At 37.6% G+C, this 24,067-nt stretch overlaps 1 protein-coding gene across 4 annotated transcripts; it reads right to left on the reverse strand.

Annotated features, from left to right (window-relative positions):
* Positions 1 to 3,053: 3,053 nt before the first annotated feature.
* On the reverse strand, positions 3,054 to 20,504 carry avd (avidin). 4 transcript variants are annotated; one of them, XM_079448122.1, is made up of 5 exons: positions 20,322 to 20,504; positions 20,005 to 20,215; positions 18,605 to 18,725; positions 15,087 to 15,152; positions 12,935 to 14,228 (listed from the first exon to the last, which is right to left on the reverse strand). In XM_079448122.1, the coding sequence occupies exons 1-4, from the start codon at positions 20,448 to 20,450 to the stop codon at positions 15,110 to 15,112; spliced, it is 504 nt and encodes a 167-aa protein (XP_079304248.1). In that variant the 5' UTR covers positions 20,451 to 20,504; the 3' UTR covers positions 12,935 to 14,228; positions 15,087 to 15,109. The 4 variants fall into 4 exon arrangements, with proteins under 4 accessions (XP_079304251.1, XP_079304248.1, XP_079304249.1 ...); XM_079448123.1 differs by having other exon boundaries at positions 15,087 to 15,166; positions 20,322 to 20,501; XM_079448125.1 differs by lacking the exons at positions 12,935 to 14,228; positions 15,087 to 15,152 and adding an exon at positions 3,054 to 4,239 and having other exon boundaries at positions 20,322 to 20,421.
* Positions 20,505 to 24,067: the final 3,563 nt, after the last annotated feature.

The following is a 24,067-nucleotide window of genomic DNA, read 5'->3' on the forward strand; positions in this document are numbered from 1 at the left end:
TTTTGGACATTTTCAATGTGAACACTATTGTGTACACTATTAATACTGCAAAATGGTGTAGAATAGTGCATACGTGCATGGCTTGGGATGCACCTAGTTAGTCCACTTTTTTAATATCAAGAGCAGCTGATTATTTGTTAGTTTCCATGGCAACACAGATTGTAACAAAAAGTTAGCCAAAGGGTCATCGGTCCTACTTTGTTGGTGTTAAAGTAGTTTTATGTTAGATTTTATGCAAATCACATTTGCTAGTCTAAAAAAAAGTATGACTACTGTAACTTGTTACTTTCTAGCTCTGCTTCAAAAGCCCATTCCTAATTCTCTATGACATTTAATTCCCCAGACATAGCTTGGTTTCCTGATGCACTATAGGTGAATGGGATTTGATCGTCTGCCAGGTGAAAATACTAAACCCAATTACACAGTAATAGCAAATCTCTTTTCAAAAAGCCACACTATTTAAAATATCACTCATATCTGTAGCCCGAATGGTGCGGGCGAGTTAAGTGCCAAAATGTAACACTTAGTGCTTTGTCCTAAACCACCAACCTGCCTTGGCAAGTATCACAACTATAATTTAGTGCTGAGCTCTCAGGTTAACCGATCTTGTTTCAAAGACGCTTAGATATCGGTTCCTCAATGGATCGTCGTAGATGTTCACAAACACGTGACCGGATTTTCCTCCTGAAGAAATGAGGCCATCATTAGTGCTAGTCACTTCCAAACAGACGCGTCTCGTGAAACCAATCACAGCGCAGCAGATGTTTCAGATAGCACCAATCACACGGTGGCAGATGTTTCCCACAGAGCCATTCGGATACAAGCAATTACCTCTCAACATAAGCATCTAATACAGGCCGGCGTCTCTTGCCGCGTGCGTCGCGATGCCGGCCAGATGTTCCGAACGCAGGCACGAAGCATCCGGCTCCGACCGTGTTCTAAAGGGAAAGCATAAAAGCTGATGCTGTTTACAGGGAGAGATAGAGCCGTTAAAAGGTCAGGCCGCCGGTTGGGTTTAATCGTTGCTGTATAGAACACTGCCCTGTGGTCTCGCAACACAGAAGAAACGCCAAGTCCTCCCACGGTCGAAAGATATGTTGATCTCTGTGTCTTCACTGTTGTTTGAAAGCGCACAGCAGAAGTTAAGAGTTCTTTCTCTGCACTAGAAGGACACCTTGTGAGAACCATTTCAGAGATGTCGGTTTTCTACACAACGCTGCGCGATCGCCCGCTGCATTGTTTCAAATCGAGTTTGGGTTGTGTTTGCAACATGGCATCATTTTTTATGCGTTATTGCGTTAGATCACAGCTCAGTTGCAATAGATCGAAAAAATATACACGGTGAATATAAACCCCCAAAACTGATGTTTATTGCAGAGGTCATAAAAGCTCCCATCCACACAACAATTTACAAAAATAAAACATGTTTTACATCTACAAGTCTCTTTCTTCTTTTTCCTAGTCGTTTTCTCGGCCCCTCCATCTCTGCAATAATCTCCTCCTCTTTTGAATGTTCTGACGTTTTTTCCCCTCTAATGGAGATATATGAAGTCATCCAAATGCCTCCAGCGTTTAAAACTTTGGATCTCACGAACGAGATAGTAACTGCGACATTTCATAATGTATACTGAGGGCTGGAACTGGTACAAGCAGTTTGAACTTTAATTTTTCTTACGAATCATCAACTCGCATACACAGCCACACATCTGTCATTTCGAGATACATCACAGAAAGAAGAGACAGCCAAGAAGAAAGAGAGAAAGAGCAAACGAGGGAACCGAGCTCTTCTCAGAAATTCTGCTCTGGTGCAGAAATCGGTTCTTTTTATGTGTGAGGGAACGCTTCTAAAACTGTCTTTTATCATGTTAGAAATAACATCAATATTAAATCTGTTAATTCCATGAAGACTTTGACCGAACCTTGTTTGTACCTGTAAAGCATCTTTGTTAAAGTCACAGGAATAAACAGAACTAATTCAACATGCAATTCATGTGTTATCAGATACATTTTTCAATCGTGCAGAAGGGAAGGTTACAAAACTTAGCAGGTCACAGAAAACCACAGGGCAGCAGCTGGGGATCTTTGGTCGTGTTTACTGTGGTAAATTTCAACATTCATTCTCTTGTAATCATAGAGATTTTGCACAGTACACAACACAAAAAATAACTTTGCAATCTTTTTCCCCAGCAAACACCAAAAACACTGGCTAGAAAAGGAAATGGAATGAAATGCTTAAAACTATCTTCCTTCTTTTTAAACGGTATTTAAATGATGGCAACAACTTACATCAATTCCCTGTAACCTTTGAAGGCACTGCCAACTTATCCACTTTTAGGATCCTTCTATATATTTTTTAATGAATACTTGTTTCATCATGCTGTTTGGAAAACCGAAATGACTAAATGTCCTCAAATTCATAGGTTAAATAAACTGTGGCGGATTTTCAAAGCTTATGTCAGCGTTTACAATTAGGTTTATGTGGTTTGTTTAAACAGCCTCAAGTAATGCAAATACAGTACCCATTTATATACAGTATTTATATTCCACACACGATATTTATGCTTTCTCAGGGTTTTTAATGTACAGTAGGTTCGACCGGCTGACATGTTTAGCATGCCTATTTTGCTACTGCAAAGCTAGAGTCTATATACAGTCTTTAATCACCTGTGATATTCAATATCACAACAAGTGATCATGTTGAAGAATTTGAATGTGAAAAAGTCACAGTCTAGATGCCTATGATTCTGCTGTTTTACACACATTTCTTATGGGGAATCTTGCAGGTGGAAGATAAGGTGCGGGCACACTCCACAGATGGTTGAGAACAAAAACCATGTTTGTTTTTCCCTACAGAGAGATAGAAACAAACAGTGTCGGCTGAAATTTGTTAATATAGGATTATCTTGTTCTCAACTGTTTAAACCACAGCTGGAGACCTAGACATAGAAGTACACCGACATAGAAAACCATCTAATAGAAGAAATAAATCACAAATGAGATCTCATATCCTTCAGAGTAATGAGATTAAATTGAGAGAAAATCGAGACCTTTTTTGCTGTTGCAACTGAATTTTATTTCCTGAAACCTTGGTAATTTCATACTATTTATCTCCTCTAGAGATTCTGAAGTGACCACAAACTGAAGAAACTGTGCTCAGATTTACCAAGAAGTCAATGGAGGGTATTTCTCATAATTTTCTCATAGAACGCATCATCTGAACTGCTGGCCACTTTAATTTTACAATTCTTTACTCATAAGGCCCATTCACACCAAGCATGATAACAATAAAAACACAGTTTAAAAAACCTTGGTATCCCTAACACAGAGATTCTTTTAACAGTAAAATGTTGACAGCCAATAGCCAAATCTATTCGAATAGGCCAGCATAGTCAACACGTGTTTATTTCTATTTTTATTGTATTATTTAAAACAATGTAAGAAGTCTATTATGAACAGAATAGAATGGAAAAGAATAGAAAACAGAACTGGACTGGACTGAACTGAACTGAAGTGGACAGGAGCAGACTAGACTAGACCAGAACAGAACAGAGCAGAGGGTATGGTTAGTAATAGTAATAATAATAATATAAATGAATTCTGTATAATATGCATGAAAGAACTATATCTGACAAATAACATTTCTTTCTGGTACGGTACATGCTCTAAGAAACAATTTGTGGGACACTTCAATCCGTTTTGAGTTGGGTTAATTCAAACCTCACTCCAAATCCAAGAGGAGGGTCTCACAGATTCTAACCCCACCGTCTGTTGTTTACAGGGCACAGAATCTGAGGAAAGTTTGTTTTCCATGGAGAACGCAGTGCAAACGGCAAGTGTGGAGACTCAAGCTGAGGTCTTGAATAGCCAGCTGGACATCTTGGCTAAGCTGAGTGAGCTATCATGCCTCAGCTGGGAACTGTGGTCAAATTTGACGTGGCAACAACCAGAGCCAGGGTGGCATCACTGAAGGGTGAGCGGAGGCCAGAAAAAAGACCAAAAAGCTATGACCCTGGAGCACAAGACTAAGATTGCAGAAAATGTTCTGGAGCTTACAGCGACGGTAATTCAAAAAGTGACACCAGCTGGAAGCCTGACAGGAAGCCGGTGAGGAAGTGACCCCGGGAGCAACGAGCCAATCAAAACGAGCTGGGAAACAAAGTGCTCATTGTGGGCTCTACAGGTGCGAGCCGTCGGGATCCAGATGGAGCATCTCAGAGGTGTGAATGCTGGTGACACGACCTGATACAGAGCAGAGAAGCATTTAACAATCTTATTGATGCGATAGCTACAGTATTTATATTCCACAACATTTCGGCGGCTGCGAAATTAAAAGATGCTCAGGCGAATGGGTCGAACAACACACACTTGTTGACAGGATCTAAGCGTCACATCTTGACTTATTTAATGAATATGTAAACGTTGTTTATTTTCTGTTCAATTTAGCCACCCCGAGTTTATTTTCTCACCTCCCTGCCTTTTCATTCAGTGGACAATGCCGCAGCCTTGTTTCGCTTAGCTGGAAACATATTTTAATTTAATTGATGTCAATGTCATTGCTGTCATAAAGGCCAGACTAAATTCCACCGGGAGCCAAATTAGTGAATGTAGATGGAGAATGCCGGTAATGACACACGGCAATGAGGCATTGCTTTGATAAGACGTTTACGCTAAAATATGCCCATGTCTTATTACAGCACAGAAAAGTGAGCTCGAAGGTCTAGAGGCCAGAACGAAAGCGTAGGAGAGCTTTTGAAACATCCGAATAAAGGTATCGACTCGAAGCAGAATAAATCTTTTCGAATGAATCATTTCTTTCAAGTGCAGAAACTGGACCTTGAGGATCTTAGTCAGAGGTTACAATCTAGTTTGTCCAATACGAAGGAAAAACTACACGTTCTTCGGACAGATTTAGATGAAATTCAAAAGAAAAATACTTTATTCAACAGGCTACAAAATTGTTGCGTTATAATGCAAGTATCACTGCTAATGCTCATAACTTTAGGCTAATGTATGGACTTAAAGGAACAGTTCACTAAAAAATGAACATTCTGTCTTTATTTACTCACGCTCAAGTTTTTCCAAGTCTATTTAAATTTATACAGAAAAATATTTTGAAACAATGCTTTTTACCAAACAGTTCTTGACCAACAATTTGACTACCATAATAGGAAAAATGCTTTATAAATGTCTTTGTTCAGTTAAAAACACAAAGAAGATATTTTGAAGAATGTAGGAAAGCAAACAGTTCTGAGGCACATTTGACTGCCATTGTCATTTTTCCTACTATGGTAGTCAATGGTGGCCAAGAACTGTTTGGTTACAAGCATTCTTCCAAATATCTTTCTCTGTGTTCATCAGAACAAAGATGTTTATAAAGATCTGGAACAACTTGAGTGTACGTAGATGAACACAGAATTTAAATTTTTTGGCTGAACTGTTAATTTAAAGTCCTTATGATATGTTTGAATATAGAAATACATTTTTAAGAATACAAATTATTCCTCAAATTGAATTTTCACCAAGCCATTGATCAAACGGATCAAACACATCTAATTTAAAGCTAGAGATCAGAATAACACAGAGATAAGCAATGCCCTAGCGACCACATAAAACACATTTAAGACCGCCCAGAACACATTGGTAACCACCCACAACACCTTAGCATTGATGACGAGTTTTGCACAAGAAAGCAACTTTGAACACACACGATGGTTAACATTGAACACGATTACATCAATAAGATTTCAGATCGAAAGAATAAATCTACATAGAAGTAATGACGTCGCTGATACACCTGCTATTGCAAATGATACAACATATCCTCCGACCCATACGACATGCGTATGTCGTTTGTCCCTTCCTCAAATAATACAAACTTGAGCGTTTACTAAGTTAGCGCCTCTCATGGCTGCAGCAAAACTATCCCCTACAATCATTAAAAAAATTACATTTTGGGGTATTATTTTGCAATAATAGCATGTGTTTTGGTCATTTTACAAGGGCTCACCTTTTGCTGTCTTCTGGTTTCTGCTGTGTTTACCGATTTTCAAATCTGACGCAAAGTTACATCAACCTTCATAGTGAAATATCATTGGCTTTCGTCTGTCTCGTGCCAAACAGCATCATTGCGTCAGCATTGATTGTGAAATGCTAATGGCTGTCGTTACCAATTACGATTCTAATGTTCCAGTTTGTTTAAAGACGTGTTGATGTCCGTTCGTGGAGTACCTCGTATACAGTTATCGTATGTTACATGTGTCCTATTCACCCTGACGTCTCATACTTATAACTGTTTTTTATTATTTCTGTGTTATTACTGTTGTTTCATTAATTTACTGATTCATTTATGTGTTTATTGGTGCATTTATCTATTTGTTAATTTGAACAAGTCATTTTCAGCACAATACAAAATCTATTGAATGCCTCGCTCTTAATCGCTTTCTGCCGCCATGTTGCTTTTACTTTTGTGCCGCTACCATAGTGAACCTTAACATCGGAGCTCCATTGATCATGGCTTGTCTTAGCACACGCTTAACTCAAGGTAAGAGTTGATAGAACTAACTCAAAATAGCTGTTCTGAAACCCAAAACTTAAAGTTTCGCATCTCGGTGTAAATCCACTTAGAGTTCACATTTTAACTTGGTTTTTGTTGAACCTCCTAATTAAACCGGGCTCCTCTTCAGAAGGTTTGCAACGTGACGTTTATGTTGCTTTGTTCATTTTATGAAATAAATACATGTAACTTTACTTTTACTCGTGTGTTCGTGTTTAATGGTTGAATGGTTAGATTTAGGTTTAGGTTTAGGTTAAGGGGAGGTGGGGTTAGGTGCTCTTAAAATATCTTTGAATCCATCAACATTTATTAAACCATTAATACTATTACGAATGCAAAAATAAATGCGTCTTTATCTGACTGCACAAAACGGCATGGGATCGTTTTCATAACAATTGCTAGAGGGCGCTTAAATTTAAAACGTGAACTGTTGTCGTAATAAGCTACGTGCACAAATGACCTTTTGAGACGTTTTTACTTGGAGAAAAAAGCTGAGATGAAAGCGGTTTTATGAGCTGATTTATTCCATCTATCATTCCCTGTTACTTTTGCCCTTTTCTTATGAATAACAAACCACTGCCGTTAGTTACTTTCGATGCATAATAAACAAAACAAATTATCACACTACATAAACAGTGCCATAAATCCATACCAACAAATATAAGACTTTATCATAAATGAGATTCTTTAGAATGTAGTCTCCCTTTTGACACTAAAAGCGTTTAGTGTCTTTTGCCAGGACTGTGGTGTTTGAAGCTCTGTAAGTCAAAAACAGAGAAACAGAAGAAAACACGAACGCAACTCAAACAAAGCCACAAAAACCAAGAGAGACTGCAGGTAAAACATACTCGTTCATTCACTTCGCTTTATGGCAACACACAAACAGTTCATGACAGGAACGAAACAGATAAGAGAGTCTTTTTGTGCTGAGAATGTGCACTCTCAAAGCAAGAAAGCTAGTATTTTTTTAGACCCATCCACCGCGGTGACAGCACAGATATGTCCTTCAGATTCACTCCAAATAGCAGATACGATCTTACTGTCAAAGCTTGTGCATTTTGGTTGCTTTACAAGTGTTGATAAAACATTTCAACATTTTTTCTGCCTTTCGAGATAATACGTGGTGGAGCAGAAGAGGAAGAAAGAGGAAGATAGAGGAGAGGAGGGGCAAATTACACCTTTAAACATACAATCACATATAAACTTCTGTTCTTGGTTTCAGACCTTTAAATACTAATAATAATGTTCATCGAATCTAAAATGCTCACACGGCTATCCAGTGCCCTCTAGTGGTGGATACGTTTGAGTACTCTGTAAAGGCTGTCTGGCACAAAAACAAAGCACTGCAAAATTGATCAAAGGTAATAAAATTCAGGCTCATAAAAAATACTAAAAGCAGCAGAATAATCTCTCAAAAAGTATGTTGGTAAGATATATAATAAGCCTCTCTAATGAGCAACTGTCCTCTGAAATTCAAGCCCACCTCATTTGTTCTCAAATCTTTTTAGATGCTAAGTTAAGCCTTAAATCTTGGCGGTAGGCCTTGGACCTTGAGATGCAAGCAAGTCGAATTCCTCTGAGAGTCTGCATGAAAAACAACATAAGCTGAAGAATATAGAGACCCAACCGGTTGAGTTCAGTTCAGAGGGCTAGGGATGAAACACCTTCCCATACCAAACAGTACTGTGTGTTACTGTACTATGTGTCAACCATATACATTCATAAGGTCCCTTAATGTTGTTGTTTTTTTAACTGGGGTCTACGAAACCACGCAAGGCTGCAATGGAGTATTCCACTGAAAGTCTAAACACTAACCATCGAAATAATTAAAATTCGAATATTTATAATAATAAGAAGGTTAAAATAAGTAAATAAATAAGATTCCAAGAAAAATGCGATCAAAATTGTTTTGGTATTAATATACAACCCCAGGTGGAAAGGGGTGCACTTCCATAAATTAGTAGTATTATATATTATATTAATAGTATTTTCACATACTACTTTTGTACTTCATATACTACAAATTATAACATATTATGTTTTCCCATCAGTGCTATTTTGAGACACCATGAATATGAACTCAAATGTGCTTTTAACATACTATCTCTAGAAGTATACTTAAACACTGTAGTGTATGAAAGATGGATTCAAGTGTACTTCAAGTGGCAATTCAATTTTTTTTTCAATTGAGAAATAGCATCTTAAAAGCACATTAAGCACATTGAACATCTAAAAATATCACAGATGGGTACACCACGATGTTCTTAACATTATCTTAAGTGCTAAAGCATCATGTTTAGTGTGTTATGTACAAAATTAGTGTGTGAAAATAGAGGACTTTAAGTACATTATGGAATTCCAATATATTTTTTATATATTAATTATTTTATTCGAAATAACGAATTAAAAAAATACCACATAAAGAGATGACATAGAATAATAACGTGGCTATTTTTGGTGTATATTTTTTCAATAAATTGGATGTATATAACATTTCGATGCCTTTTCAATTTTAGGATGGTGGTCCTTCACACAAGGATCATCATTGGGTGTACGTGGCATCCAAGAGATTGCGATCTTCACAGAATACCGTGAACCGTAACACATATTGAAGTTATGCATTGGTGCACCGAAGTTGGTCAAAGAATACAATTTTAATGCAATGCCGCCCTTCCCCCAACATCTAAGTACAGTGGTATTTTTAATTTTGCTGGCATTATGATGCATGCTATAAAAAACATACTTAATGATCAAACAAACCATTTTCACTCAAATCATACAATCTACGATCATACTTCACTAGTTCTTAGACTAAATAACTGCCGAAATGAAACCGAAACATGTAGATAAATGCACATTACACCTTGTGAACAATAGCGGCAGTGGCCTTATGCTCATTCATGTTTAATGAGGATGGAGTATTCCCCCCAAGCGAAGTAATTACCTGAGTTATTTGCCCAAAATACAGAGGAACTGCATAATTCCCAGGAGAGCGGCTTTTGTCTCCCTTTGCCTCATTAGGGCGAGTGTCCAGGTCTCCAGCGATGAAGCTCATTGTAAGAGCTTAAGGAAAGGCGAGAAGATAATTGGAGGGTCAGCCGAGGCTCTGTGTTCCCCATGTTTGTGCACCTTTGCCACCGTTTTTTCAATTGACACGCGTGACGGCTTTAGCTCACACACGAGCATTGAAATCCAAGGTCAAAGTCAACGGAGAGGTGGCCAGAAGGATAGAATGAAGCTGACAAGTTTGGTAAATGAGGGGAGACCTCAAATGCTTATCGCCAAACACAGTGACTGTCATTTTCAGTGTCTGACCTTATATGCACAAAAACACATCCAGGTAAGACATCAGCCTGAATTTAAAAGTAAACACCACCACTCCTCACATTCTCATTACCATAATGTCCAGATGTTTTAGTTTGTGCTTCTCAGTGTATTTTTTTTAAAGCAATGCATAGACTGCCATCATGAACCTTTTTTTGCATTATGGTAATGAGAACCAGTGGGTGGTGGGGATTTGCTAAATTATACTAATGTCACAATGACAGAAACGTAATGCAAAAATAGAGCACATATTCTTTAAGCAAAGTATAATTTGGTGTGAAATACCTTGTCATGTTTTGTACAGGCTCACACGCACATGATATAATTGAATCCAGCTGTGCTTTTTTGTGCGATGCCTTTCCATTTACCTGACACCGTTTCTTTGTTAAGCTCATGAAGATGGTCTGAAAGCACTGGAGAACCAACCATAGTCCACCCAAAGTCACCTATATGAGCAACAATCCTTCCTCACAGGTCTGAAGACTCAAATAAATCAACTGAGTGTTCTGATTTTAGAAACAAAGAAATAGTCCATTTACACATTTACACAAGAACATTGGTAACTAAACAACATTGGTCCCCGTTAACTTCCAATGTATGGACACGAGACATTTCTTAGAATATCTTCTTTTTTGTTCCACAGAAGAAAGATTAATATACAGGTTTTGAATGATCAAAGCAATAGAGATGTCTCCCACACTTATATCACTCTCATATTAAGCACTTGATGCGCTACACAGGTCCAGCATCTGAAATGGCATACTGTGACAGTGCATACGCAAATAAAAATCTACTTCTTGACTTTTAAAACAGTATGTTCTATATGTGTGGATTCAGTATGAATGCATTCAGGCCGTAATCTGCTAACAATGTATTTCATTGTCACGTGACACATATGTCAGTTCATTTTACAAACTAAAAACAACCACGAAAATATTTTATTAGGTGTTTTTGATCTGTTGAACTGCAAGGAATACAATTAAGAGACAGCGGACAAAATGAAGAAACCATTCCAAATTTCCTTTCATTCATAATCCAGTGTCTGTTGAATATCTAACAACTTCAGGAGTGATTTAAAGTCATCCGACATCAATTTGAAAGACTGACAGCATGACACAGGAACTTTTCCTAAACACATGTATAGATATTACTGTTTTGTTGTTTTAAAGTGAATATGTTGTTTTCTTTGCAGTATTTGAGTTCTGAAATGTTTCATTTTCTACAAATAAATGCAAATATAAATATTTGTATTTGAAATTTGGGAGAAATATTGTAGGTAGGTTACAGAATGAAACAAAAATGATCATTTGACACAAACGCACACCCATAAAAAGTAAATTCAGAAAAACTGAAAATAATTTAGAAATCGTATCTTATTTTTTCTTCAGCTATATTTCTTAGTAGCCTACCTATATAATTTACTGTACAGTTGAAAGTAAACACCCGTCTCACAGTTATACTATTCATTTGTTAATCTTTATTTAGTAATCTTTATAAGTAATCTTTACTTTATTTTATTTTACTCATATCCCGTGGCATCATGGGATGTAGTTATTCATGCTGAAATATATCAGCAGCGACAGTAAACCATGTGGGTATTTCTCATAAACTGAGGTTTAAGACATACGACTCATTACGCAAACTGACTTTCACATACTTAACAGTATGGAAGTAGGCGATTTTGAAAAGTCTACTGGAAACAAGAACGAGCCAATGGCAGTGTGGTCTTGCACGAAGTACCGAAACCACAGTTTAACTGTTCAGAGTCAAGATCAACTCTGTTGTCTGGAAAGCCATCATAGAAACATTTCTAACGATGTAACATTCAACCTTGAAACCCTTTGGATGTGTCTCAGGTCCTTTTTAAATAACTGAATGCAATGTGTATTAAAAGCCAATGTGACATTAACAGGTACTATACTGTATACTGTACATTTACACTAAAAAAGCTTTAAGAAAAATAGAGCTTTAAGGTTAGGCTTACTTACAATTAGCAAATAGTCGGAAAGGCTGCAACTAAGCCACAAACCCCTGCAGCTTATTGCAAAGATGCCCATTTAAAATACTTATATTCAAACAAAACAGTTAGCGCCACATTTATCAAATAAAACGCTTCCAGCAAACTGTTCAACACGATTATTGCAAATTACATCCTTGAGGTGCAATTTTCTAATTTAATCACGAGCTGGAACGGTTTAAAGCCTACATGTAGTTATGCTAAAAAAGCCCATTTAATATTACATGAGAAAACATTGTTTACTTGGTTTTCTCTGTAACATTATGCCCACAAACCACAATTAAACATTGATATTTACCCACTCCCAGCACCCGTATCTCATCCTTTCTTTGCCTTTTTCCCTCCATGTACCCTTGAGATCTTTCAATACGCTACTGCTTAACTTCTGCTCGACCTCTGTTTTCAATACACTTCTACAATAGTTTCCAGACTCAATTAGCAACCAAGAGTCAAACGTCTTGCCGCCTGCTGCACATAACCCATTATCAAGCCAAATCTTTTAATTTCTGCGATCCGAGACCATTTCAATAGCCATATCTATAAATACATGAAAAACAACATCAATATTTGACCAGCAACACCCTGTGACCACCGGTTTGTTATCTACACTTTCTCAGACCAGTGTGTATCTTATGCTTCAGTTTATACATGATGTAGGAGTAACCTGGTCCAGAAAACTGCCGAAGGGGCCAGGTGAAGGAGGCGGAGGTGTGCGCAGACCCCCTTTCATCCCTCTCCTGTTCCTCTCTGCTGTCTAGTGGGCTTGGATAAATAATATACTTTAAAGCAGCGATCCATAACTTTTGCCTCTTTTTCGCCATCTCTGTTTGAAACATGAAATTGCAGATAACTTGAAGAGTTTTTCTTTATGAGGGTTGTACTTTGGCACCGCTTTTCAGATCTTCAGAAAAAAACATCCCAAAGGCCATTCAAAACTAGCCAGAAAACTGGGCAACAAGTCTTGCAGTCAGCTGTTCTTTGTTTACAGTTGGGTCATAACAACGCAAAGACTACAGTGTTATTTAATTCTTGTTTTTATTCAGATTCCTCTAAATTCAGATTTCTATTTCTACACATGCATATTACATACATACATACATATTACATTTAGATTTCCAATTCTGTTTTATATTCTATTACACAACATTTAATTTAAACTGGTGTTATGTTTAAACTATACATAGTGATACTTTAGTATAATTTAGCTATTTTGTGTTTAAATCCCTATAAGAGTTGACCAGACCTTCATTTCACTTCAGGCTATAACTAGAATGAAATGAAATTAAATAAATTATTATTTTCAACAACAACAAAAACAAGCCTATGACATCCGTTCATCTTCAAAACACAAAATTAAGATAATTCAGACTCCCGTCCATAGACAGCAGCGTTCCTGACATTCTGTGCTTTGAAAACCAGTTTGTCTATGTCTATGGGGAGGGGGGTCCGACATTTTCTTTGCCATTTGCGTTGCGAAGATGAACGGATGTCATAGGCTTGTCGAACGACTTCAAGGCAGATGAATTCCTCTTTAAACCACATGAGCAAACAGTTAAGATTGCAAGCAATGGCGCCAAAAAAGGAGGGAGAACTCATAGTGGGACGTCATTGGGATTATAAAGGTCCATTATGATCCTGGCAGAAGAAATCACCTAATCACAGGTGTGACAGAAGCATCAGTGGGCCTGTCACATCTCACCGAGAGCGAGGTCACTCTGCCCTTTGCATCCCGACAACGTTCAGCCATAGACACCAGTACATGGATCATTGCTAGAAAACTCAGATTTAACATTAATGGAGCATTTTAGAGGAGTCCAAACGAATTATTACATTTAAAAAAAACTAATGTAGCATATTAAGGATGTGTAACCTTCTTCTTGTGACATTTACACATTCTATCATTCTCACTGCATTACCTGACACAATGTGCAACCAAGTGGCATTTATTTTAAATAAACATAACCAGTAACGGATTAATAAAGCAAGCTTAATTAAATCATAGCACAACACCATTGCTTAAACCTTTAAACTATCAAGTAGCAAAATCGACATCTGGGCAGAAGATGAGGGTCAGAAGGCTAATAATGACTCCTGGGGAAGTTTCTGGAAAACCAAGTATGGTAGATACATCATTGAACGCCAGAGAGGAGGAGGTGGTAGAGCAGTAAGCCGTGACTGCGGCACAGGTGGTGCAGCTAGGGGCCGGCCAGGTCAGGGGACAAAGGTGCGAGGTCTGGACCCAAGCTGATTGGTCAGTGAGAGCCAGCTGGCCAACTACACAGCACAGCTGAATGATCTAAAGGTTCAAATCAAAATCCTGCCTGTGTGAAAAAACTGAAAGGAACATACACAGCATAAAGGATAGTTTGCCAAAATAATTATTGTATCATCATTTACTTACTTTTTATTATGTTCCAAAATCACATTAAATAAGTAACGCCTCAAAGAAATGTTAATGCCGCCCCTTTTTTTACCCAATTGAATGAATGTAAAGTTAGTCCGTCTTGTGTTTCCAGAGGAAAATTCCATTTGGGTATGAAACAACGTGAAGATAAGTTAATGATGCCATGCAGAAATATGTTGTATATAAATAAAGTGCACTAAATGAAATATTGTATCCCACAATGCAATGTGCTCTTAATTTTCAGTGTAGCAAAATTACTGCAGCGGTTTACATTTTTCTTGACCTATTTATTTGATTCAAATAGTCCCAGTGAACTGGAAGTTGCGATCGCTTTTACTGCCGTATTCTGATGCATTTCCGAATGAAACTGAATTTCTGAGAAAAAAATAGCGTCCGTGGCATGTTTTTTACTAAGATTAGATTGGATGTATAAAAACAGCCGTTGCATTTAGAAATGATACTAGGAGCAGACTGACAGTTGAAGGGGAGGAGTTAACGGATGCTCCGCCCAAACCATCTAACTTGCGTCATTTGAAATGGATAATCACTAATGCAAAAGTGCATTTTCAGATTTTAACTGAAGATTATGAGGGCACATGCATTTTAAAAAGATAATGACATGCACTGTTAAGCTATTTACAATAAGCGCTGCAATATTTCATGAACAAATAGGAATTGTATATCTTTATTTCACTGGGACTTTAAGAATCAAGATGCTTTTTTACAAATACAAATGTAAATATAATGTTGCCACATTCAAAATTAACACGCACATAATGAGGCCTCACCTCATTCCGCATCCACATGACTGTCAGATTTCTACTGGACTAAGTGTTAATCTCCGCCAACACATTCTATAAAACATAATCTGCAGTACATTAGTATTTCATGCAATAGATTTTCTATAATATATTATAAAGCAGATGCTAGGTAATGAATCTCACAAATCATTATCATTATAGCCTTAAAAGGCTGTCAAGATAAGAAAGACATAAAACTAAATATATTTTTGGCTTTGTTTAAACGGATTTACAGGTTTACAGTTTTCAGTTTATTTGCTCTTTGTTCAGTCTTCTGAAATCATTTTAACACTTTTGGTGTTAAAGAATGGAAAACAAACTGACCCTCAGCGAGAACGCTTCTGAGCAAGTGAAAACAGAATAATGAGTTCGCTTCAGGGGAAACACTTACTGTTTTACCATTTTCAACTTTCAGCTCAGAAACTATGCTAGGCTGCCCAAAGGAACAGGTTCAACAGTCGGGCACTTATGATGGATATGACCATGAACCTCAGAGAGGCTAAAACGCATGACAACTCCTTAAGGAGAGACGAGTGCAGATTCAACAGATACACAAAACACAATTCAAATACTCCAGCGAAGGCCTGCAGTAGAAAACTCACTGCAGTATATATTCCAATCTGCTTCAAATCTAGAGTCAGACGGTGAAGACGACGGCTGTGTGGTCTAGTTCTGTTCGGTCTCTACTCTAGTGAAGGCAAACTTTGAACTTGTATTCCGAGGTGAGATAGCCTACAGCAAAATTCTCATACGATATTATTCATTCTAATATCGGTCAAGTAAAACAAGCCCTGACGCAGCAGTTTTCTAAACGCCTGCCGTTTTCAAATTCCCATATATCGTAGGCACCATTGCCCTTTAAAAGTACAAATTTTAGCTCGCGCCGAGGAGCTGAATGTTCTCGATAAGACCAGCTGTACTGGAAATCTTTTGGACGAGGACAGAAAATTGTTACGATGACATTCTGATCAGAGAGAACACTATAAACGCTACTTTTGTCAACGCGGTGTATATTTGGGAGGACACCTGCCTGCGAGCATTTGTCATCCTCAAGGCGCTTGGTATAGTTAGTTTGTCTTCCAAAAATAATCTGTTTTCAGCTTCAACAAAAGAAAACCCTGGATGATTAAAGACAGCGTTGAATCTTTGTGGGGAAGTTGACATGTTGACGATTAGAAATGTAGGTAAATCAAATTCCGCGACATCTTTATCAAACACATCACCTTTTCTTCTTTTGTTACATCCTGAGAGCCGAGGGCAAAAATCGAATTAGAAATGAACTGACAAAGTTTTGTATGACAAAAGAAAGACAAATTAAAGAATGGATGGAACGGCAGCATTCAAATTTACACAAATTAAACAAACTAACAGAGCAATCGCACAAGAGTTCGTTTTATTCAAACCAAACATGGCATATATGAACACACACTAAATGTCCATCCATCCAGAAAAATAGTAGTCCCAAATGTAGTCCTACTGCAAGTTCTGTTGATGTTTAGTCACAACCCCTTTAGTGAGATTTAAATTATTTCTGGATTATTGCCCGACACGTTTTAGGGGGAACTATCCCTGCTTCTGAACACAAACATTTATATATACGTTTGTGTATATTAAGTTAAATACCACTACACTATGCAAATAACTATATACAATTTTTGTATATACTAAGTATGACTAAGCTAGGGTGCGCACAGTGCTTTATTATTTTCTAGATTTATTTAATTTCCTTGTGCAGGGATCTATTTCATATGCCCAACGGGATTTGTGACAGCTAGTGCCATTATTTAAGGCAAAATACTTTCATACTACTAAAGGCTTATCTCAACTGTTTATTGTACCTTACTGATGTTCATAATGAAAATCTACAGCAACATAATGACTGTGCCTTCATAGTTGGCATCTCTATCCATAACCGGCCGGTTAAAAAAAAAAAGTGTGCTTAATAGTCTCACACAGTTTGTCATTTGTGATTCATTGGTTACATTAGGCACTGCTTGCAGTTTATTCAGGTAACTGCCTTTAACATGCTAAATGGAGTTTAAAATCCTGCTTGTGTGTATAGCAATACTTCAGCCCCAGATGCATCGGAGCGCATCATCTAAAGCACACTCTCCCAAATGGGAATAAAGTGATAGCTGCATTATCCTATATATCCTATATTAAAGGGCTTCAAATGCTTGACTAACTAATTTAAAACTATGCGTTTAATTTTGTAATGAACAATTATAGCTCTAAAAAGAACAAGAACACGAACAAAGGACTGGGGAAACATAAGATAAAAAGCTTTTTTTCACAAACAATGAATGAAATCAGCACCTGAAACCCAAAATAATCTAGTGGTTCAATGGTTTCTCTGTAATGCAGTAAATTCTTGTGCACATAATCCTGCAAGATTCCTTGAGATTAATTGTGAAATTGGTTGTAAATATACGAACAGTAGCTCTGATGTACAGAATGCAATATTTGCTGTGCTTAAACGTAGACTTAAACGTACGTCATTGGTCATCCATACAAAATATGTGCTTAGAAATATTGTGCTAATTGTGTATAATACATGTTTTAAAGACTACATCCACATGTACAATAATACAAATAAGTATAACTATACGTGTGTGTATGTGCGTGTGCATGCGTGTGCGTGCATGTCACACAGATCGAGAACGAAACAAGCATGCCACGTTTCAAAGATCAAAATGTATTTGCACTTATAGATGAATGTGCAGAATGAGGGATCCAGCTCCAGCCAGGAGGCATAGTAGTACAGTATTTGGCCCACAGGTTAAAAAACTGAACAGTTGTGAAAGTTATTGTGTATTCAACCACTGTGCAAACTGGCAGATTTTTTACTCTAACCTTCCCCTCCCCTTCAAGCAGTACAGCTAACACAACCATGATAAGATCATGCATAATTTAAACTACACAAAACTACCTCCATCAGCACTGGTCAGGATCTCTCTCCAAACTACAAGGTTCGTTCACCAATTCTAACCACACAGAGCTTAAACCATCTTGTATATTCTTTCAACAGAACCTAAAGTGTTCGTGTAAAATTCAAGTTGTTGACAACTTCAAGATACACTTTGGCCAGAGATAAAGCGATATGATGATTGAGGGTTTTTTTAACACATGCCAGCGCAATAGAATCAGACTGCAAACACTCTCCAGCAGAACCACATGCGAGATGCTGTCAGTCTAAACTTGCAGCAGAACCATCACATGCTCAAGGACTGTCACAAATCATTTCGTTTTTATTTCCTTATCCGTCATTTTGTTACATGAGGGATTTTCTCAGTTGGGTTTCATGCACAAGTTTACGGAAAAATCAACGTATTTAAGTCATTTATATGGGATTATTTAATTTATTTATTAGTATTAGAGTTAGTATTTAAAATTCAAGCCATGAAAAAACTATCTTCTCCCAACCTAAAATAAAAAGAGGGACATTTTGAGACACAGAATGTCAATAGTACACTTAAGGCAAATCCATTTATTTATGCCTTGCTTACCTTGTACTTCCCCAGTCTGCGGAAAAGTTGTCAGCTACGCTGCGTAACAGCCAGAAGGTTTTCAGTACTCGCACACCATCAGGTAAAACGAAGCACTGACCAACCCAAGCAGAACATGAGCCTGAAGTAAAAATGTAAAACACTTGTGAACACGGTTCTGTATTGCGGTTACAAGTATACAAAAATATTTATCTCTGTTGTTTTCAGATGCTTTCGTATTTTCATTATAAATTTAAAACATATTGTGGATGTAATAGATGAACACGTAGTCGTGCGCAGGAGTGACAACGGTCATGCCAGAATGAATGGCAGGCAAACATCATATCAAGTTATTCTTTCTACTAAATAATGCTTCAGTAGTCGATTGTGACATATATTATATGGAGTTGTAGCTTTTGTTGTCTCTCCGAATTATAAATGTTGCAGATTGATCGATGAATGTGACATTAATTTGAATATCAATAACTTGTCTTTATTCTGCATAATCTTTCTTAATTTATTTTGTAATGTATACAATGTGTGCTGCTTAGAGAGTGGCGATATATAAATCCCCCTAAAATTGAAAACCTGGAATCGCCAAATTTTTAGATAATATATATCGCTATAGAATTCATTTTGATAGCGGTGATATGATTTTTAAACAAATTTTATGATATTTTTATATAAATAACAGGTCCAGGACTGAGCCCTTGCTCTGCTCCACGGCAGCGGCTATTGGTGTTAGGGAACGACACTCGGTCGTGCCTTCGCATAAATCTCTAGTTTAGTCACCATGAAACGGACTTTGCAATTGACTTATTTTCCATATCGTGACGTGTATCGGAGTGAAACAGCTTCTGATAATAGAAAAATTCCAGACCTTCCCTTTTTGATTGGTTTGTTGTAAGTTGGGCCTGGAGGGGAGGCTTGAAAATGCCTGGCCATTGGACAGTCAGTAAAGTCTTACCTCTTTTTTCTTGCTTACACCAAAAGTTGTTGTTGAGAGGAGCTTAATGTTTTTAATTAAAGATTACAAGTGCTTGTATTAAATGACGGTATGCACGGATAAACCATTTATAATAACACTTAGAATTTTCCTGTTTGAATGCATGGTGACTTAAGTTTAACATTGATCATTTTCCTCCGTATATTCAGTTACAACACGGATCTGCACCATTGACTGCCATAGTGGAAAAGAATCAAAACATTGTTTTATTGCAGCGGTCCAACATATCAATAAGAAGTTAAGTTTGGGCAACATGACGTTTATGGTGTTGCTGCCGACACCATCTATAGTTAAATTTACTATTAAGAGAATTTGGAAACATCAGAAAATAGCATTAGTAACAGACGATTGTGTTACTTTAAACATACAGAGGCAATAAATACATGATGGTGTCTCTCGAGTAAGTTAATGTTACCTTTCTCCCACATCACGGCAAATGAAACGGTAGGTTGAGGCCCTTCACCGACTACCCCGATGATTTTAGCTGTGCGTTCGCGGCCCGCTGCCCCACGCGTGGACTCCACCGCGGTCTGATAAACTCCCGTGACCCGCGATCCTTCCACTTTCACGCGAAGGGTGGAACCCAGTTCATTGCGCCATGCACCGGTAACATTACAAGCGTTTGCCTAAAAAGCGATTAAATGATCGCGTTCAACAACTGCGCAACTTCTGATCGCATTGAGCGCGATTAGAAACGATATGTCTTTGCATTTTACCACCTTGTGTCATTACCTTCACGTTCGTCTCTAAAAGAAGCTCATTTCCAGACACGTTTCTGTATGCTAATAAAATCACTAAAAGCGACCACCACATCAGTGACATCATCTTCGCGAAAGACGATCGTCGAGCGTCGTCGGTCATATTTGACGCACGCTCTCTTCTCAATTAATTAATTTGCACGTGCAGGTAAGCGTCTCATTGGTTGCTCTTTTTCATTTTTAAACTAAGATGACCAGAGGGGCCGTGTTGTCCCAAAGATTTCATATCTGATAAAACATGTTTCCTTGAATGGTATTATGATATACAAAATAAATCTCCATTAAAAACATTTGTTTTACAAATCTGCAAAACTGACAGTCATCCTATTAAAATATTTCACCTTCTTTGTGTATCTGAACATGTTTGCTTTTCCGTTCACACATTATCTAGTGGTTTAATGGTAACAGGTTTTTTGTTAGTTTAAATATGGTTCAGCTGCAGCAGCCTCATATGACTCATTCAGTGAGTAAACGCAATAAGAAACGTCAGGTTACTCATGGCCACACGACCCGGTGTAGCATTAATGTTCTTGTCTAACTGCTAAATCACAGAGAGGGAAGCAAAACTTATGCGAAATTTCTCAGAGCATTGTGTTATGTGGTCATTATATTTCTTTCAGAGACACTAATGCAGTTTCATTCACTCCTTTTTTGTTTATTTTTTCATTTCAATTTTAGGGAGCTCATACCCATATATATAAACATATGTCTTTGCATATGGATTTAATATATACATGCATAAATCCATGCATGAGTGCATACACGTGTTGATGGGTTTCAGACTGGCTGACGAAGAGATTACGGTGTGCGAGAACATTGCTTGAAGCTCCAGCTTGTACTTGAAGTGACCTGAATGTCTCTTTTAACACCTTGGGGAAGAACAGGTGTGTACATCTGTGTACTTTTGATTTCTCTTTCTTCACTGAAAGGATTATTATGTCACCTGGGTGATGGCTGGGTCTGTAATCTCTGTCCCATTGGGTCAAATAGATCAATACACGCATGTCATGTTAACTTTTGAAGGGTCATACTTTTACTACACATTTAAAGTACAGAATATGTGGAATCAGTTAAGAGGGGTCTATACTTACAACTGGAAATAACAAAAAGTTAAAATATGAAATGACTTAACCAGGCAAAATACAGATTCTCTGAATACTCCATATCTTTTGTAATTGTGCAAATACATTTGTATGACTTGTTTTATGTTTTTCAGAACAAGAAAAATACTGATTAACCATCATTTTCTGTTTGGGGCCTGAGAGATCTTGAAATGACTGTAAGAACTGTTGTGTGTGGAAGGTGAGGACAGCATTACATCTATTAGGGAATGGAATACAGCGGCACCTGCTTTCTCTGAGTTTTACAATGGCTGTTCTAAAACTCCCACTTTCTCTCTCTGTGACATTTCTCCTCCATTCACAAAACGGCAACATTTTGAAAACTCTCCGCTTTTTTTCACCTTGTCGACCTATTCACCTATTTCCTCAATGGCAGAAGCATCCCCAAAAGCTACTGTCTCAACTGTGCCATCAATCAGGCGTAGCCTGCACTTTTAAATTATTTGCCAAAACATTTTGGAATATACTTTTTAAAACACTGTTTGTTTGAAGGTTTTCATCCTTGAAAATATTAGCTTGTTCAATAGCTATCATTTGGCTGAACCCTTCTGTCAAGATGGGGTCGAGGCAACTTGACAAACCATAAGTGTTGAACATCAGAACAATACAGCAATACAGAAACAGAAGAAAATACAATTATATGAAATATATATTTTGAAATTTCAGTTCATTTCGTATATTCTTTTCTCCTGGAACTAGAGCTTGAATGGTGTGTGTGTGTGTGTGTGTGTGTGTGTGTGTGTGTGTGTGTGTGTGTGTGTGTGTGTGTGTGTGTGTGTGTTTAAGCAATTTGAAGCATCTGAGAATCAACAGCTGCTTGTGGTTTCATTTGTGCATATTAATGTAAAAATACAATACAAAGAGTTACATTTTGTGCAACTATTTTATTTGGAATATTAATTTGGGTAAAGTGTAATTAAACGGCAATTAAAAATAAAATTTGGGTAATTTATGTTATATTGCTACATTTATGGGATCAATATCACCCCACACATTCAATAATTTCTGAAATTCCCGAGGGAGATTTACATTGACTACATTATTTCCACGGAGTTTACTGTGCGTGCATGCTCAACAGGTTTGATGGTAACACATGTGATGGGGGATGAGGGGGGTGATCAAAGAAAAGGCTTAAAGGGAGGTAGAGTGCTTGATTCCCTATCTCAGATTCACACTTGTTGCAGAGCAAGTTATCACACATGTAGATTGGACACCTCATGCGCCTTTTTTTTTGCTTTAATAATGTTGAACCAGAGGGAAGACCGCGATATGCATACAAAAGAGCAATTCATCATATCTCATGCCGCTCTTTGCAGCATCCCGCTGGCGCTTTCCACCGCTGATGCTGCCGTCGCAGAGACCGAACGCGCAATGCGCGCAACGATGCGTGGCGTTTCCGACGCTTTACAAAGTGACAGAAACTCTTTCCCTGATCGATCCATCGTCAGCAGGTGCACGACTCTGCCTGGCCACAGCGTAGAAGAATCGGACAGGCAGAATTACCCAAAGAACCCAGAATTGTCAGATCTTCAGGATGGTGAGGTTTCTAAAGAGTTTGGACATCATGCGCACGGGTTGTTTGACAGCGATGATGACTCCGACTATCATGGGCACCACCACTGGCATCCAAATGAAAGTAACTCAAACTATTCGTAAGTATAAGACATCATCGGGTGTCATCGTGTGGGACTGAATACACAATTCAAATTCTATTGGAAATGTTTCAAGTGTTGTTAGATCATAAATTCTGATTTGGTATGCTTAGTTGGCAATTATTTGTATTAAATTTTGCAGATAATTATATCATTATTTAAAGTCATGCACTTAATTTACCACAGAAACTCCCCATAGGAAAGAAGATCATGTAGGCATATTTAATAGCTTTCACATTACTGTATACAACAAAATATCACTTTGTGTACATGCAAAGTGTCCTGTTCTCAGATTTTTGTTTTGAGAATCTCATGTGTCTCATCTACTTTTAGAAGCGATCATAACAATGTGCTTAGATCACATTTGTGCTTAGATTTTCCAAAATATTAAAATGAACATCTCCATATAGACCAAATTATCTCATATAATCTTTTATAGTTCTATACGTTTTTACTTCTAAGCTGATTTTCTTTGTTGTTACGTTAATGAAACCCAACTGACAACTGCATACAGTCTCTTGAGTCACAAAAGAACAACATCTGAACATTAGAATGTACCTCTTGGCCTCACAGATGACGGTAACCACTATTAGGCTGGCGAACTTCATCTTGAAACATTAAGGATTCAGTCTGTTTATTTCAATCTCTTTTCAGTTTACGGACTATTGACGGATACATTTACAGGCTTACAATTCTTTATCCACTGCGTGCTCAGAAACCTGATAAACAAAGATTTGAGGATGGAGCAAAATGCACACAAGAGATTCGGAACGTCTGATGTATCATGTTGAAGTTTTATTATATGTGACGCACAGTTTGCAATGAGGCTTTTGTAAAAAGGAACACAATTAGATTTCATCCTTTGCTGTATACCTGGCTTATGTTGAAATATAACTCGCTTATGATTTAACCTAATTCTCCTTCTTTGAAGCCTTTTTATGTTCAAG

Source organism: Barbatula barbatula, assembly GCF_947034865.1.
Source record: "Barbatula barbatula genome assembly, chromosome: 24".
NCBI lineage: Eukaryota > Metazoa > Chordata > Actinopteri > Cypriniformes > Nemacheilidae > Barbatula > Barbatula barbatula.

Excerpts from the sequence above, each read along its gene's own strand:
- avd (XM_079448122.1), bottom strand. The coding sequence starts at position 20,450 with ATGACCGACGACGCTCGACGATCGTCTTTCGCGAAGATGATGTCACTG. Across the intron at positions 20,216-20,321 it reads TTTTAGAGACGAACGTGAAG|GCAAACGCTTGTAATGTTAC; the intron begins GTAATGACACAA and ends ATCGCTTTTTAG. Across the intron at positions 15,153-18,604 it reads GCAGACTGGGGAAGTACAAG|AATGTGTTGGCGGAGATTAA; the intron begins GTAAGCAAGGCA and ends TATGTTTTATAG.